Source organism: Castanea sativa, chromosome 1 (assembly GCF_040712315.1).
Source record: "Castanea sativa cultivar Marrone di Chiusa Pesio chromosome 1, ASM4071231v1".
NCBI lineage: Eukaryota > Viridiplantae > Streptophyta > Magnoliopsida > Fagales > Fagaceae > Castanea > Castanea sativa.
The window spans coordinates 14,845,037-14,858,743 of NC_134013.1; the positions used below are offsets into that span (position 1 = coordinate 14,845,037).

The 13,707-nt window shown below is 34.5% G+C and overlaps 1 protein-coding gene across 1 annotated transcript; it reads right to left on the minus strand.

Annotated features, from left to right (window-relative positions):
* Window positions 1-8,276: 8,276 nt before the first annotated feature.
* Window positions 8,277-13,297, minus strand: LOC142612534 (pre-mRNA-splicing factor SLU7-A-like). Its single transcript, XM_075784616.1, has 10 exons — window positions 13,114-13,297; window positions 12,382-12,545; window positions 12,132-12,244; window positions 11,392-11,823; window positions 11,090-11,225; window positions 10,679-10,978; window positions 9,874-10,090; window positions 9,613-9,716; window positions 8,820-8,888; window positions 8,277-8,698 (listed from the first exon to the last, which is right to left on the minus strand). Exons 1-10 carry the CDS (start codon window positions 13,127-13,129, stop codon window positions 8,618-8,620), a joined length of 1,632 nt encoding a protein of 543 aa, XP_075640731.1. The 5' UTR covers window positions 13,130-13,297; the 3' UTR covers window positions 8,277-8,617.
* Between the last annotated feature and the right edge of the window lie 410 nt (window positions 13,298-13,707).

Sequence of the window (13,707 nt, forward strand, 5' to 3'; positions counted from 1 at the left end):
CATCATAAATTTAAAATCCTTTAATAATATATATCTTTATTTTAAAAAATGAAAAAAATTATCTTATGATAGAAGTTAAATATTTTTTAGAATATAAAAATATATAGTGCCACCTTATTTAGAGTTAAGTATCAATATAACCTCTTGGGACCACTCACATAGAATTCCTCCAAGTAATAACTTGGTGTATGCGAGATAGTGCATATATCTGAGAGAACATTAAAATATTTGAAGAGGTGTGGATACCCTCGTCTATAATTTAAAAAAAAAAATGTTTGCAAGATTAAAAATAATATTTAAAATGGGCACATTTTTAAATTTATTAAAATTTTACTTTTTTTTTTAGTTTTCTTTTTATTTTTTATTTTTTATTTTTAGGCCCTTTGTGGATTTCAGTTAGCTTAATTGATAAAGTTTCTGATGGTTGTATAAGAGATTTGGGGTTCGATCTCCACCTACACTAAAAACTGATTAGTGTCTTAGTTTGATAATAAAAAACTATCGATAAGAACGGACGCTATAAATTAAAATTTTAAATCATTTAACCTTAAAACTTTGAGTCAATTCTTACAAAATAAAGTTTGTGGGTCAATCTAGATGGGGTCATGTTTTTATGACAATAAACTCAAAAAAAAAAAAAAAAAATATATATATATATATATATATATATATATATATATATATATATGGCAATGTAAGAAAACATATATAAAGTGATGAAAAATGGTTGTAAATTGTGCAAACATGAAACACCTTATCCTAGATTTGGAATTGATGAACTCCAGTCAAATGTTTTTGCTAAAGGAAGTGAATCAAAGTCTAATCTTTCTTATTTATTAGATAGAAGACTAGAAACAACAATAGTACAATGTCAGGGCGTGGAAAACGAAACAACCTTTTTAGTTGTACTACGTTACCTCTGATAGGATATACTAATTAACCAGATTAATACGTTGTGTAATTATTATTACTATTATTATTTTTAATTCGTAGGGTGTAATTGTGGCTTGTGGGAATGAAAAGGAAACAACAAAAATTATCTTTCCTCATGTTTGTGACGTTTCTCAAAAATCTAAGCTGAAAAACAAGCATAAATTTAAAAATTAATCAATATTGGAAGCACATGAATGATGAATGATCTTTCTATAATTTATATATATGGTTTTGATTCTTTTGACTGTGATCAATAAATTATAAGCGAAGTAGGTGCGTTCGTATTTAAGAACCTTCACCTTAATAGAGCTTTGAAAAAAAGAAGGATAAAAAAAGAACATTCACCAATAAAACTGAAGTATAGGATTTTGACTATTATCAGAAAAATATAAAATAGAATCAGTGCAACCCTATTCAAGAACATTCTGAATTTCTTAAGGCCAAATACTCTGCCAGCACTTATTTATTTTTAGATAATACTTCCCTTTCATTTCATCTCTCTCCCTCTGTGCATCTGTAGGTTGTTGACAAAGTCTGAAAGGCGAGTCAACATGACTTTTCATGTGACGTTCACATTCATATTTCATACACACACAGATAACTAATTGGACAGGAAGTCAACGTCATTTGTGACCTTTCATACACAAAAATGCAACCTTGTTTAAGTTCAAGAAAATAAGATTCAAGTGGCCCCGAGAAATTGAAGAAATGAAAATGAAATCTTATAACCAAGGAATAGGGAATTCAAAGTCATTGCTTAATGTTCTTGACTCTTAAGAATATTGAGGCTCACAGCTGTAAGATCCTCAATAGTCATATATAGGACAGTAGGACTTAATCAACACTCATTCCTCTTAATAAATAAGGAAGATAGTACCTTATTTTTTTATGACAATTAAATGGAGGTTCTTAAATACCTGAGCTACCCTGTAAAGATAAGGTAGTTTATGATATGTTTAATGGGTCGACTCATCACGTTTCCCTTAAAACTACTTGGATAAAAGAGCCATTGAACGTGATTAAAGCTAGCAAGTAGCAAAGCTAGGTAATATACATGAGTACATGACCATGTCTCCATGCCATTGACCTCAATCGAAAATTAATCGACACTTACATGAGGTTATACAGTTTGGTAATGATAATCTTCTCTTTTAGCTTCACAGGTATAGAAGACGGAATGCTGATTTTAGTTTACTTACAATTAATAATGGTCTCCAACTCTCCATCATATTGGGCTTGGGAATTGGTATACCTAAATATTAATTAGAGTAAGATTGCAAGGCAAGCTACATGCGCGCACGACTAATTATATAGAGTCATTTGCAGTACTGTAATATATATATTTGTTAATGGATATTTTAAGGACATTTGTTAATAAATCATTTTAGAAATATTTTTATGCAAAAAAGGGTAAAAGCTGAATTTTTTTTTTTTTTTTTACTCTTTTTTTTTTTTTCTATTTTTCATAAAAGTGGTATTAAATTTTTTTTTTCAAATGACTCATAAACAAATGTTTTGAGAACACTCATTTACTGGACTCATATACATTTGTTCTTACAATAAGCGAAATAGGGAAGTTTCGAACTCAAGTTCGCTCTATAACAAGAATCGGATAATCTCATTTGACCTACAAAAGTTCAAGAGCAGCCAAAACAGTATTAAACCATGTAGATATCTATATAGACCAAGGTTGTTATGCACCGTTAATTAGTTGTCATACATATGTGATAGTGAGATATACAAAATAGTAGAGAGATATTCTTAGAAAAGAGACAGTTCATAATTCCTAATTAATTTCTTTAGCTCGTAATTCACGTTTCAGACAATAAATAAAATGACATCCTAAATTCCCAACCAAATTTTACTCTGCCGGCCAAATGTTAACTTCCCATGTGAATAAATCAAAGATAACAAATACGGAGCAATGTTTAGTTGTTTACCCTTGCAACAGCGACAGGCGTAGGCACCTTGCCTCAAAACTTTTGGACTTTGGACTTGGAGATTATTATTAGTATTATTATTTGGGTCAAATCAAATTAAAAAAAAAAAATTATTAAGTAATTAACATCTGAATCTTGAAATAGAACCATACCAACTTTTGAATAAATAGTTGGAAAAAATAGGCATTTGTCCCTTTCGCCAAAACTTTTCAACAAAATGCCCCATATCTGAAACTAATTAGGGAAATGTTTCTGTTTTGAAACTCGATTTTCTAAAAATCGAGTTTCAATTTAAAACTCGATTTTTGAACAATCAAGTTATAGCAAACTGAAAAAATTTTCTTTTTTGCTTCCTTGAAAAAATTCAAGTGGAACACAAGTTCCATGAACTCGAGTACTTTACATGGTACTCGAGTTCATGGAACTTGAGTACCAAAAAAAAAAAAATCATAAATCCACGTTCGCTATAACTCGATATTCCAAAAATCAAGTTTTACATTAAAAACTCAATTTTTAGAAAATCGAATTTCAAAACAGGAGCATTTCGCTAATTAGTTTCAGACGTGAGACATTTTGCTGGATTTTTTAAAAAGAAAGGGCAAAAGCCCATTTTGGCTTAAATGGTTACATAGTCTTTTGACTACTTCATATTACAATTGTTGAAAATTTATTATTTATTCCAAAAGGTTAAGTTAAAAGAAAATGATTAATTTAATCATTTATTTATTATTTTAATCCACTTCCCCTAGTGTATATTAGTGGGTCTAACATGTAAAATTTTAATAACATCGATCGTGTGTTTTCATTACATGATAAACTACAATTTTTCCTAATTATATGTTTAGACTAAAATTTATAATAAAAAAAAAAAAGCATTTTGCATTATAAAAAGTAAATTTATTTATTTTAGGTAATCAATTTTACAACACACCATACATTATATTCTTTATTTTGTATTACATCATAGTAAAATAATGTTTTTTTAACATCCACCAGCTTGTACTTTTTTATACATGAGAGAGAGAGAGAGAGAGAGAGAGAGAGAGAGAGAGAGAGAGAGAGGTGGATAAAAAAAACACAAAAAAACTTAACATATGATGCTATAGTAATATGTAAATTTAAATATTACTATAGCATGTTGTTAAATTTAGATGCAAAATGTATGACTGAATGTAGTGTAGTTTTGTGCTTTTTGTGTGAATAGTATTATCTATAATGCATTTTTGTGGGTTTTGCATAACCCAATGAGAATGCTCTAATAGTCTATTAGGATATAGTTGATTTGATAACTTGAACACGTAACCACGTAACGCCAATAAACCATCCACCTTTGTAGGTGAAATGGTACTTTTCCATGTACGAAGTGCTTGAAATTTTAGGAAACTGGGGTTTGTGTTGCACATTAGCAACATATTATTGGATATATATTTAACAACGTCAACAAATATATATGTTGCCGGTTCTTCTTATTCTTATGTTAAAAATAAGAAGTATAATCTCTCTTTTAGTTTAAATATTGAAGACCCTATATTGGTTCTTACAAAATTTGGAGTCGCATTTTTAGTATTTTTAGGAATAATATAAGCTTAAAAAAATGGTGACAAATTATATGATTGATCAAGTGGTCAAGTTTGGGGGAAACCAATTGAAACCTCGGCTAATGCCTAATGGAGGAGAAATTATAAAGTCCTCATGGTGGACCACGTCATTTGTTAGAGGTTTAATGCATTAACTTAAATTTATTCATTAGGGAATAGGGATGCGTCGTTTACCTGGTCTTAATTAAAGTTCAAGTGGTGCCAACAATAGGGAGAGGTTGTATAGAGCCTATAGTAAATTGACAACGGATACTATTATTTCCAAAAGCAACAGTCAAACACTGGTCAATCATTGGCTTAAATCATGCCCTCGTTCTTCAATGTATAGTGGGAGACCAAATCCATTTAAATTTGCAAGAGACATGGGCTACGGATCCTTTGAAAGAGGATGGTACCTACTTAAAAAAATCAAATAACATGATCATTGTGTTTATGCCGAGCCAACTCCACAAATGCGACAACAAAATCCACCAATATCAGCCAATAAGACTTTGAAACATATGCTGTATAAAATCACACATGAAATTCTTGCGAGTAGAATAAGGCCTATTTTGTCAAAAACAGTTTCTCCATGGAAAGCAGCATTCCTTCATGGAAGACTGGAAGACAGGGCAGCTTGATGCATTTGGGGGCTTAAGGCAAACATTAATTATCATGTTTTAGATACAAAATTACTACTAATTAACATGAACTACGTAAAATTTTTTCGTTTTTTAGAAATTGTATAGACAGAAAAAATTTGACAAAATTTTTCATACTTGTTGATGTGATAGATTGATAGTGGTAAATAAAAGAGTGGTATTAGTGGTAAACTTAAATGAAAATTAGTAAAATTTTGATAGCTAAACTCTTCTTATTATTCTTTTTTTTTTTTAGAAGTGCAACATTTACAATATTTTTTACAACAAATCCTAGGTTTTAAATTACTTTTTGTTTTTTATTTGAAAATATTACTATAATTATTATTTTTTTGCTATCAATAACAAGCTGTAACAACTTACTAATTAGCATTAGTCGTAAAAGTGTTGTGAAAAATATTATGGACATTGCTTTTTTCTCTATCTTTATTTGTTTTTCATCTGGTAAAAAAATATTATTTTATTTACTAATTTTAAATAACCCTATTGGTTAAAAATTGGGGGCCTTTTCTTTACTTGGGGCCTTAAGCGACTGCATTTCTTGCTCAACCATTCAGCCGGCTATGATGGAAGATGGATAATTCGAGGCCTTTTCTTTCTTGTCCTCTTTTTTTTGTAAGGGTGAAAATTTTGTTACGTAGAAATGTTCATTATAGAATAAACATTCAAAATTGAATTTGTTAATATTATTCAGTTGCTAAGAAATAGGAAAAGAAATCTGGAAAGCTAGAAACCAACAGGGGTGGCAAAATTAGACATGACCCGCAAACCCGACACGACACGAAATTAATAGGTTATGGGTTGAGGTTTAATGAGTTAATGTTATATTCAGGTTGACACGACTGACTCGTCACCCGTTTAATAAACGGGTTAGGTTAGTTTCCATTATATGAAACTCATTTGACATGTCTAACCCGTCTAATTAAATGACATTTTTCTAATATAGCTTTCAAACCTTAGGTATATAAACTTATTAGTTGTTGTGATTTATTTTCTTTGATATATTATGATTGATTATTTGTGATATTGAGATATGCTTTAATCTTGAATGATTATTTGTGATGCAGTTACTCGTTAGTTTTGAATTTTATATTGAAAAATTTATTTGTTTGGTTTTTCATAATTCATATTAATTTGGTTAATACTAAAATTAGTTTTTTTTTTTCGTTTTGATAAAATCTAATAAATAGGTTGTACATAACACCACTAAGGCATGAAAGAATGCATATGTGGTTGGATCTAAACCTTACACGTGGAATAGCTATGAACAAAGGAAGAGGAAACATTGGCTAAAAGATCTTATTCTTGGTCTTTGCCAAAGGTGTGACTGTCTTAGGAAGGAAGTAAGATAAGCATCTGACATGGTACTCAAGCACTCATAAAAAGGAAGATAATGACTTTCTAAGGCCAGCAACTATGAGGATACTCCTTATTGGTTGAATGCATGTTGCACCACTTCAGAGACATGTTTATCATTCATAGCACTCCTGATGTCCTTCTCCATATCCAAGACTAGTTTCCCAAGAAGTGGCAAAGTCACCTATTCACGGGTCCCAGTGCCACGTTGGTGCAATTTCTATCTTCTAGTCAGTGGATAATATCACAGCTGTGAAAATGTCCAAAATAGAGAAATGATGACTTAACACCTGTCTTTATATTTAGCCATATTTCTCAGACTATAAGAGGAACATGGAGCTGTATTTTTAGGATAAGAATCCAAGTAGGTATTTGTAAAAGAGAGTAGAAAGTCGAAAAGATAGGAAGATAGAAAACAAGGTCTCTCTTTAAGGAAGAACACTCTTATTGTACAAGAGTGGCCTCTTTTTCCCACATAATACAAAAGCTGAGCTGAGCAAGAACATTCCATTCTTGCTCAAACAGTAGTTTTTCATCTATTTTCTAGGGTTTTCCACATACATCTTGTGTTCTTTTACGTTCTTGCTATCACTTTCTTCTTTTTTAACATGTGTCATGTCAAAGCTAGCGTCTCTTTTACTTAAAAGCTTTTTTATGTAAATGTATTGTTAGATAAGCTCAAATCTAACTTGCACGTACACAAGTCGACATGACTGACCCGTTTAATAAATGAGTTGTGTTAAGGTTAAAGGCTCTTGACCAGACTGACTCGTTTAATAAACACGTGGGGTTTAATGCTGTCCACACCCACTTGTGACCCGCAAAACCCATTCGATCCGAGGAGAGAGGCGTTTGGCAACGGGTCTTCGAGGTTCAAAATTGATGTCGACAAGTCTGCCAGCAGATCTCCTTCTCCAAAACCCAAGCCACCTAATCTGATCGGCTAAAGGCCAGATCTACCTCCAATTCAGCGAAAATATACTTATTTTTGCTCAGGTCCAATGAAGATCTTATGGTTTTTGGTCAGATCTCCTCTTTTTCGCTCATATCTAGCTATGATCTACTGGGTTTTGCTCAAATACGGCACAGATGGTCAGTTTTTCTCAAATCTAACGAAAATCTGGTAATTTTTTGCTAAAATCCGGTGGGTTTTCCTCAAATCCAACAAAGATCTGATGTTATTTTGCTTAGATCTAGTGGATTTTGCTCAAATCCAACAAAGATCCAGCTAAAAAAATGTAGTTTGCCGCCAATTTGAACCTTCGGTAGCATCTTCTCAACTTCGACCGACCTGACCACTGACCAACCGAGTCCGATCCAACTTCACCTTTGGGTTTTTTCGATCGGCGACAGGTCTTTTTGTCGGAAACCCGATGTCATCAGGTCAGTCGCAGGTTGGGCATAAACCCAACCCGAACCGACCCATGGACACCCCTAGTAGGATTAGAGTTGACCCATATAGTCGAATACTCATGAATTGACAAGACACGAACTCAACATACAAACACAAATTACCACCCCTAGAAACCAATAGAAAGTGGGCAATCCATCCCAAGTACCCCATCCTGAGAAAAAACGCTCCCACCTGAGAGCAGTGTGCGTCCAATCACCTGACCCCATGGCATCCTAGTTCATTTCAAGTGAGATTCATATGAAACTGAAACCGAAACCAACCCAACCCATGATCAACCTAATTACATGCATCTAGAACCCAATATCCATACTATAGTCAAAAAATTTATTTGTTACTGGTGGAGGTACTTCAACAAGATAATCACATTATGATGGTGGAAACTTTATAGACTGGCACATTTCAAGGAAAGGAATTCATCATTGGTGAATAGTGAACACATCTAAAGGATGGCCTTTTCTAGCTACAAATATTCTCCACATGGAATTGAAGTGACATATAAGCACTATTCAAATAAACAAATGCATGTCAGCATTCCACCACAACTCTCATGATTTGACGGACCAATCAGAGAGAATAGCTCTATTCATAATGGAATACAACCGCGCAATAGGTGCACGAAGCCAGCTGGTGAAACTGCATTATAACACAGCTGGCATGTAATTCTCCTTGCAGCAGAAAGAGAGCTTCAAGGCTTTGTGATATAGAAGCTCCATCACCCACTTTATTGCAGATCTAAACCTAGTGTTGTGGGAAGTTATTCATTGGATCGTCACGCTGGAATCTCTTCATCCTGTAAGCCTCCATCTGCTCAGGTGTAACCTGCAATTGATCATACAATGGTGAGAAAATCCACAACAAGCTACACAAACAATCCAACACTTGCTTTTTTTTCCTTTCAAAAACAATCTTGCAGTCAACCATGGAATTTTAAAGATCTTACCTCATCATTCCATGTAACATTATATTTGCGCTTTCTCTCATCTTTCTCTTCTCTCTTTCTTTGATCCTCCTGTCAAAGCCAAGCAAATTTTAGAATTGAATAGTGTACAAGTGAAGCAATGTTCATTAACTAATCTAACTACAAATTTAAATGTACGACTCTGAAGTCTACCAAGCTCAACTCAAAATTGGATGGCAGAGACAAAATTTAAGCTAATCATACCAACACTTCATGCCCTTACTGGATATAGATTGCCCCTAATCTGTTACAAACGCCTACCTACATACCACCTGAGCTATACCAAGACCCTAATAAGAGTTATAGGCTGTTCGATCAAGTTAGGGAAACTCGATGGAATTCATAACCATTTCAATGTTTTTTTTTTTTTTCCTTTCTTTATTTTGATTGTCAGAATAATCAAGAGCTAAGACCATTCCTTCTCCCCAATTTGAGATAGGTTGCAGCTATAGTCAAAACTCCAACTGGGCCAATTGTGCGTGCGTGCGTGTGTGTAACTCTTATTAGGGTCTTGGTATAGACAAACACCTAACTCCATACCACTTGAGCTATACCAAGACCCTAATAAGAGTTTTATAATGGTTAGAAATCCTACATTACTACTCGAACCCGTTCCCCCACCCCCTGAACCCCAAGCTCTAAGACTAGGGGAGGTAACATCCCGCAAACAGGCAGGTATCCCAAATTAGAGTTATATTAAAGAAGAAGTAGAAGTACAAAAGAATATTAAGAACAAGAGTTAGATAACAAACACAAAACATAGACCCTCTGTCACCTTTTTAAGTGCTTCTGCAAGTAACTTCTCATCCAAAACCAAGTCATCTGGGATTTCTGTTCCCCAAGTAGCCACCCTTTTCTCCTCCAGTAGTGTAGGCGTCTCTGTTTTCAGGTTCAAGATACAATGTCAAGTTAGATCATATACCACGGCCTTTGAAGGAGCAATAGAACAAATTGAAAGCCAACACAAATTTGCTTTTTATTTCAAAAAGAATATTACAAGGAAAAGACACAAAAAAAGCCTAAATCTAATACACACCTTCAGTAGCTTCTTTACGAGCAATATTAGCCTTCATAAGATCTGTTGCAGCCTCAGCAGCCTCTATTCCAGCAGCACCAGTGCAATAGCTGTTCCGGATTATCTGCTTGCAGCACTTGTAGCCCCATTGGTGATCCTTCCACCATGAACCCCATACGCTTGTGTGGTTGTTAATATAAACATCTTCTTCATACTTGCTTCTGGGAAGTGCCTTCTCCTGCAAATGCAATAAAGCATGCTACATAAGTATGCAAGAAAATATAACACAAAAGACCAACTTTCTTTTGTAATTGAGAATTTTACTGTCTAATACAAAAAATCAGAATTTCAAGACCAACAATGCCAATGAAAAGTATTCATTGCCTTAGATACAAACACCAAGTAAAATAATTAATCTCACTGAAAACAACCATAGAACAGTGCAAAGAGGCAATTCATTCTGAAAATCCTAAAACATTGTACATTAGATCATAATCCCAGATCTAGATCCATTTCATAGCCATTGAATCACCAATAATTTAAACCCAAAAACAATTTGGAGCAAAATATTCCCAAGGAAAACACTCCATATGGCCGCCTATCAGACTTGACAGGGTGATCAAAGAGCATGGAACAAACTCATGTCCAAAAATGCTATACATATTGCAGACCTTAATCATGCATTTCACAACTAAATGCTAAACATCAACATTGTTCAGAAACCCATGGCTCTTCATTCCAATCATCTTTTGCTCATCAAAAGTTTAAGTTTAAAACTTAAGAGAGTAAGTTGTAAAACTAAGTAAACCATTGATACACATCATACCTGCCCCTTTATGATTCTGCCGGCACGATCATATTCAACTTCTCTTTCACTCTGTCCTAGTAGAAGCTCCCTTGGAAGTTCTCCTTCAGTAGCTGCGTTTCCATACTTCTCCAAGATGTCATCTTTTGTTTGGGACTTCAGCTTCTCCTTAATGACCTTATAATTTTTATAAAGCAACTCAGCTTGCGATGGAGCTGCTTGCATGTGCATGTCTTGTCCCTTATCAAATGCTTCCCATGAATGGATGTTAAGCTGCTTAAACTCCAAAGCTTCACCGCTATTCCTATATTGATTATCTCCCTATAATAAAAGAGTCAAAGAAACCAAAGTGAGATAAATACATATTATAAACTTGCAAAAACTGCACCCAAAGAATTCATAAAACAATATCTAATGTTCAAAGAAACTTACCCCGTAGAATTTCTCATTAGGATCTGCATCTGGGAGAGGATCTTCACGCATGGACCGGGTTTTGGGATCATAATGCGCAGAGTTGACATCAAGATTCAACAGATATTTTGCAGTGTCCTCCCGAATACGCAAGTTCCTGAAAAATATATGCTTCAGAATAGTAATATACAACATCCAACCCACAGGTGGGAATAAATTTCTACATAGTTGTATACAAGACCAGCAAGCACAAAAGGAAAGCATTTATTTCCATCTTCCATTAAAATGGCATTAAACTGGTGGAAATAGAAGGGAGCTCCAACCTGACAGTTCCTGTGCTTCCACCACCTGTTGTACGCACACGCTTTTCAACCTTTGCAAAGTCCATTTGTTTGCTCTCATCAACCTTGGCCTCATCTACCCTTAGATCATCTTCATCATCATCCTCATCGCTGATTCCAGCTTCACCAGCTTCACCATCTTCACCATTTTGGTTATTGTTTTTCTCCTCAAGTTTCTTAAGCTGCTGGTCCTTCAGGAATTTCCTTCGAGCTTCATCTCTTGCTTCATATCTCTCAATGACACGGGAATAGGTAGATGCATCATAGCCATTCCATCGGTCCCGTTTGCCATCATAGTCAAGCTCAAAGGTCTCTATTTTTTCATCAGGTGCAATGTGTTTGCTCGTCCACTTTGCTCCTACTTTACGGGGCCTTTCCATACATGCCTTTGAATCATGAGTCATAGCTCCACAGCTGTTGAGAAGCAATTAAAAAAATTATTACCCCACATATGCAATAAAGAGAAAAAAAAGAAAAGAAAAAGTAAAAACGTGGGCTTTCTTTTTTATGGTAAAAAAGGGATGGTACAAAATCCAACTAGTCAATTTTGAGGCATTACCACCAAAAGACCTCTACAGGATGCATAGCTAGTCTAAGTTTTTCTTTTTCCTCTTTTCGCTGTTGATTGCTATCTGACTTGAGTTTAGGAAATATGTTGATTCTCAAATGTGGGTGTGCATTGGTGGGTGGGTGGGAGAGAGAGAGAGAGAGAGTTCACTTACTTTTCACATGCACCCTTCCTGTATTTGTCAGCCTGGTAAATTTTGGCACCTCTATCATACCACGATTTTGTATAATTAGGATCTGATTTCCACTTCCTTTGATGTTTTAAACTCTGAAATTCAAATAACAAATACAGAGAATTACAATTTTTGCTTTGTTTTTTGCAAGTTATGCACACCAGTCCGACAATAAATCAGGGAAGATGAAGAAGTTATGCACGGCAGTCGTCAAAACGATAAATGTACTTACAGGTCTCTCAGCATTGAGATACCAAGGTGCAGATGACATATACTGCGGAATATGAGGATTGATCTCCTTTCCATCCTCATCAACCTCAGCTGGTGCAAGCCCAGCTTTACGTGCTTCTTCCAATTCAATTTGCTTCCTATGGTCCTCCCTCGATTTAAATGCAACTGCAACCCCATAAAACACAACAACAAAACCTTAGTCCCAAGTTTTAGGGTCGGCTATGGATATATATAAACATATTTTTCAATGATTAAAAATGTTCATCACTCATCAGCTGCCAATAACGAAATACACCATTTTCACAAAACAATGAATTGAACAAAGTACCACAAATTTGACGATGTAGCAAAGATATCCAATTTATCACAATCTATTTCAATGCACAACCAATAGGCATACCAATACTGCAAAATTTCTCACTCGTTTGCAAGCCAAAACAAAAAAGCTAGCTTTACCCCCCCCCCCCCCCAAAATACTGTTATAATAAAAATTGAACAATCCCAAAACAAACCCTAACCCTAAGGAAGTCATAAAAGATGTAATTTCAGTTCCAAAACGATCAAATTCAATGAAAGAAAAGCAATCCCCAAACAAACCCTAACCCTAAAAAGTCAATTTCGGACTCCAAAACGATCAAATTCAAAGGAATAAAAGCAGGCAACAAGGTGATTCAAACGAATCAATCAGAATAACCTAGAGAAACAGAAGCGGGGAATTAAAAATAACAAGTACCTGAAGCGGTCGCCATGTTTGGCCGGTGGAGCGAGAGCGGCTGAGCAGCGGCGGAATGGGCTGACAGGCGGTGGTTTGGGAAGAGAGAGAGGAAAGTATCGCAGAATTGGTAGAGTAAAAAAATCTAATGCGTCGATAGCCAAGGTGGCTCAACCATTGGCTGGGTTTGAGTCTTACTATTTATACGGAAAAAGTTAGTGAAGTCGGTTTGGGGGATTTGGATTTGATTTCTATCAAATAGATCAACGGTCTCAAATGCTCCAACTCAGATCAGATAATGTGTAATACAATATTGTTTGCAAATTGCAAGGGAAAAGTATGGTATGGCACAATGGATAATAGAATAGTTTGACCTCTTTTATTGGCAGATTGAATGTCTTATTTATTGGTATTTAGTGTAAATTTTTTAATTAAGTCTCAAAAATGTAATCCATTGATATTATTTTTTAAAAGGGTAAATTTCACTGACATATCTTGGAGTTTGGATTAATGCTAATCAAGTCCAAAACTTTATAAAATTAGTCAATTTGGTTCCTAAGTCAATTTAGTCTCTAAATTAGTTGTAAGGACCAAATTTGTTAGTTTTAAAAAGTC

Bases quoted from the DNA above. Each gene is read 5' to 3' on its own strand.
- LOC142612534 (XM_075784616.1), bottom strand. The intron at 12,245-12,381 runs GTAAGTACATTT...TTTGAATTTCAG, and splicing joins ATCTCAATGCTGAGAGACCT to AGTTTAAAACATCAAAGGAA. The intron at 11,824-12,131 runs GTAAGTGAACTC...GCTTCTCAACAG, and splicing joins AGGAAGGGTGCATGTGAAAA to CTGTGGAGCTATGACTCATG.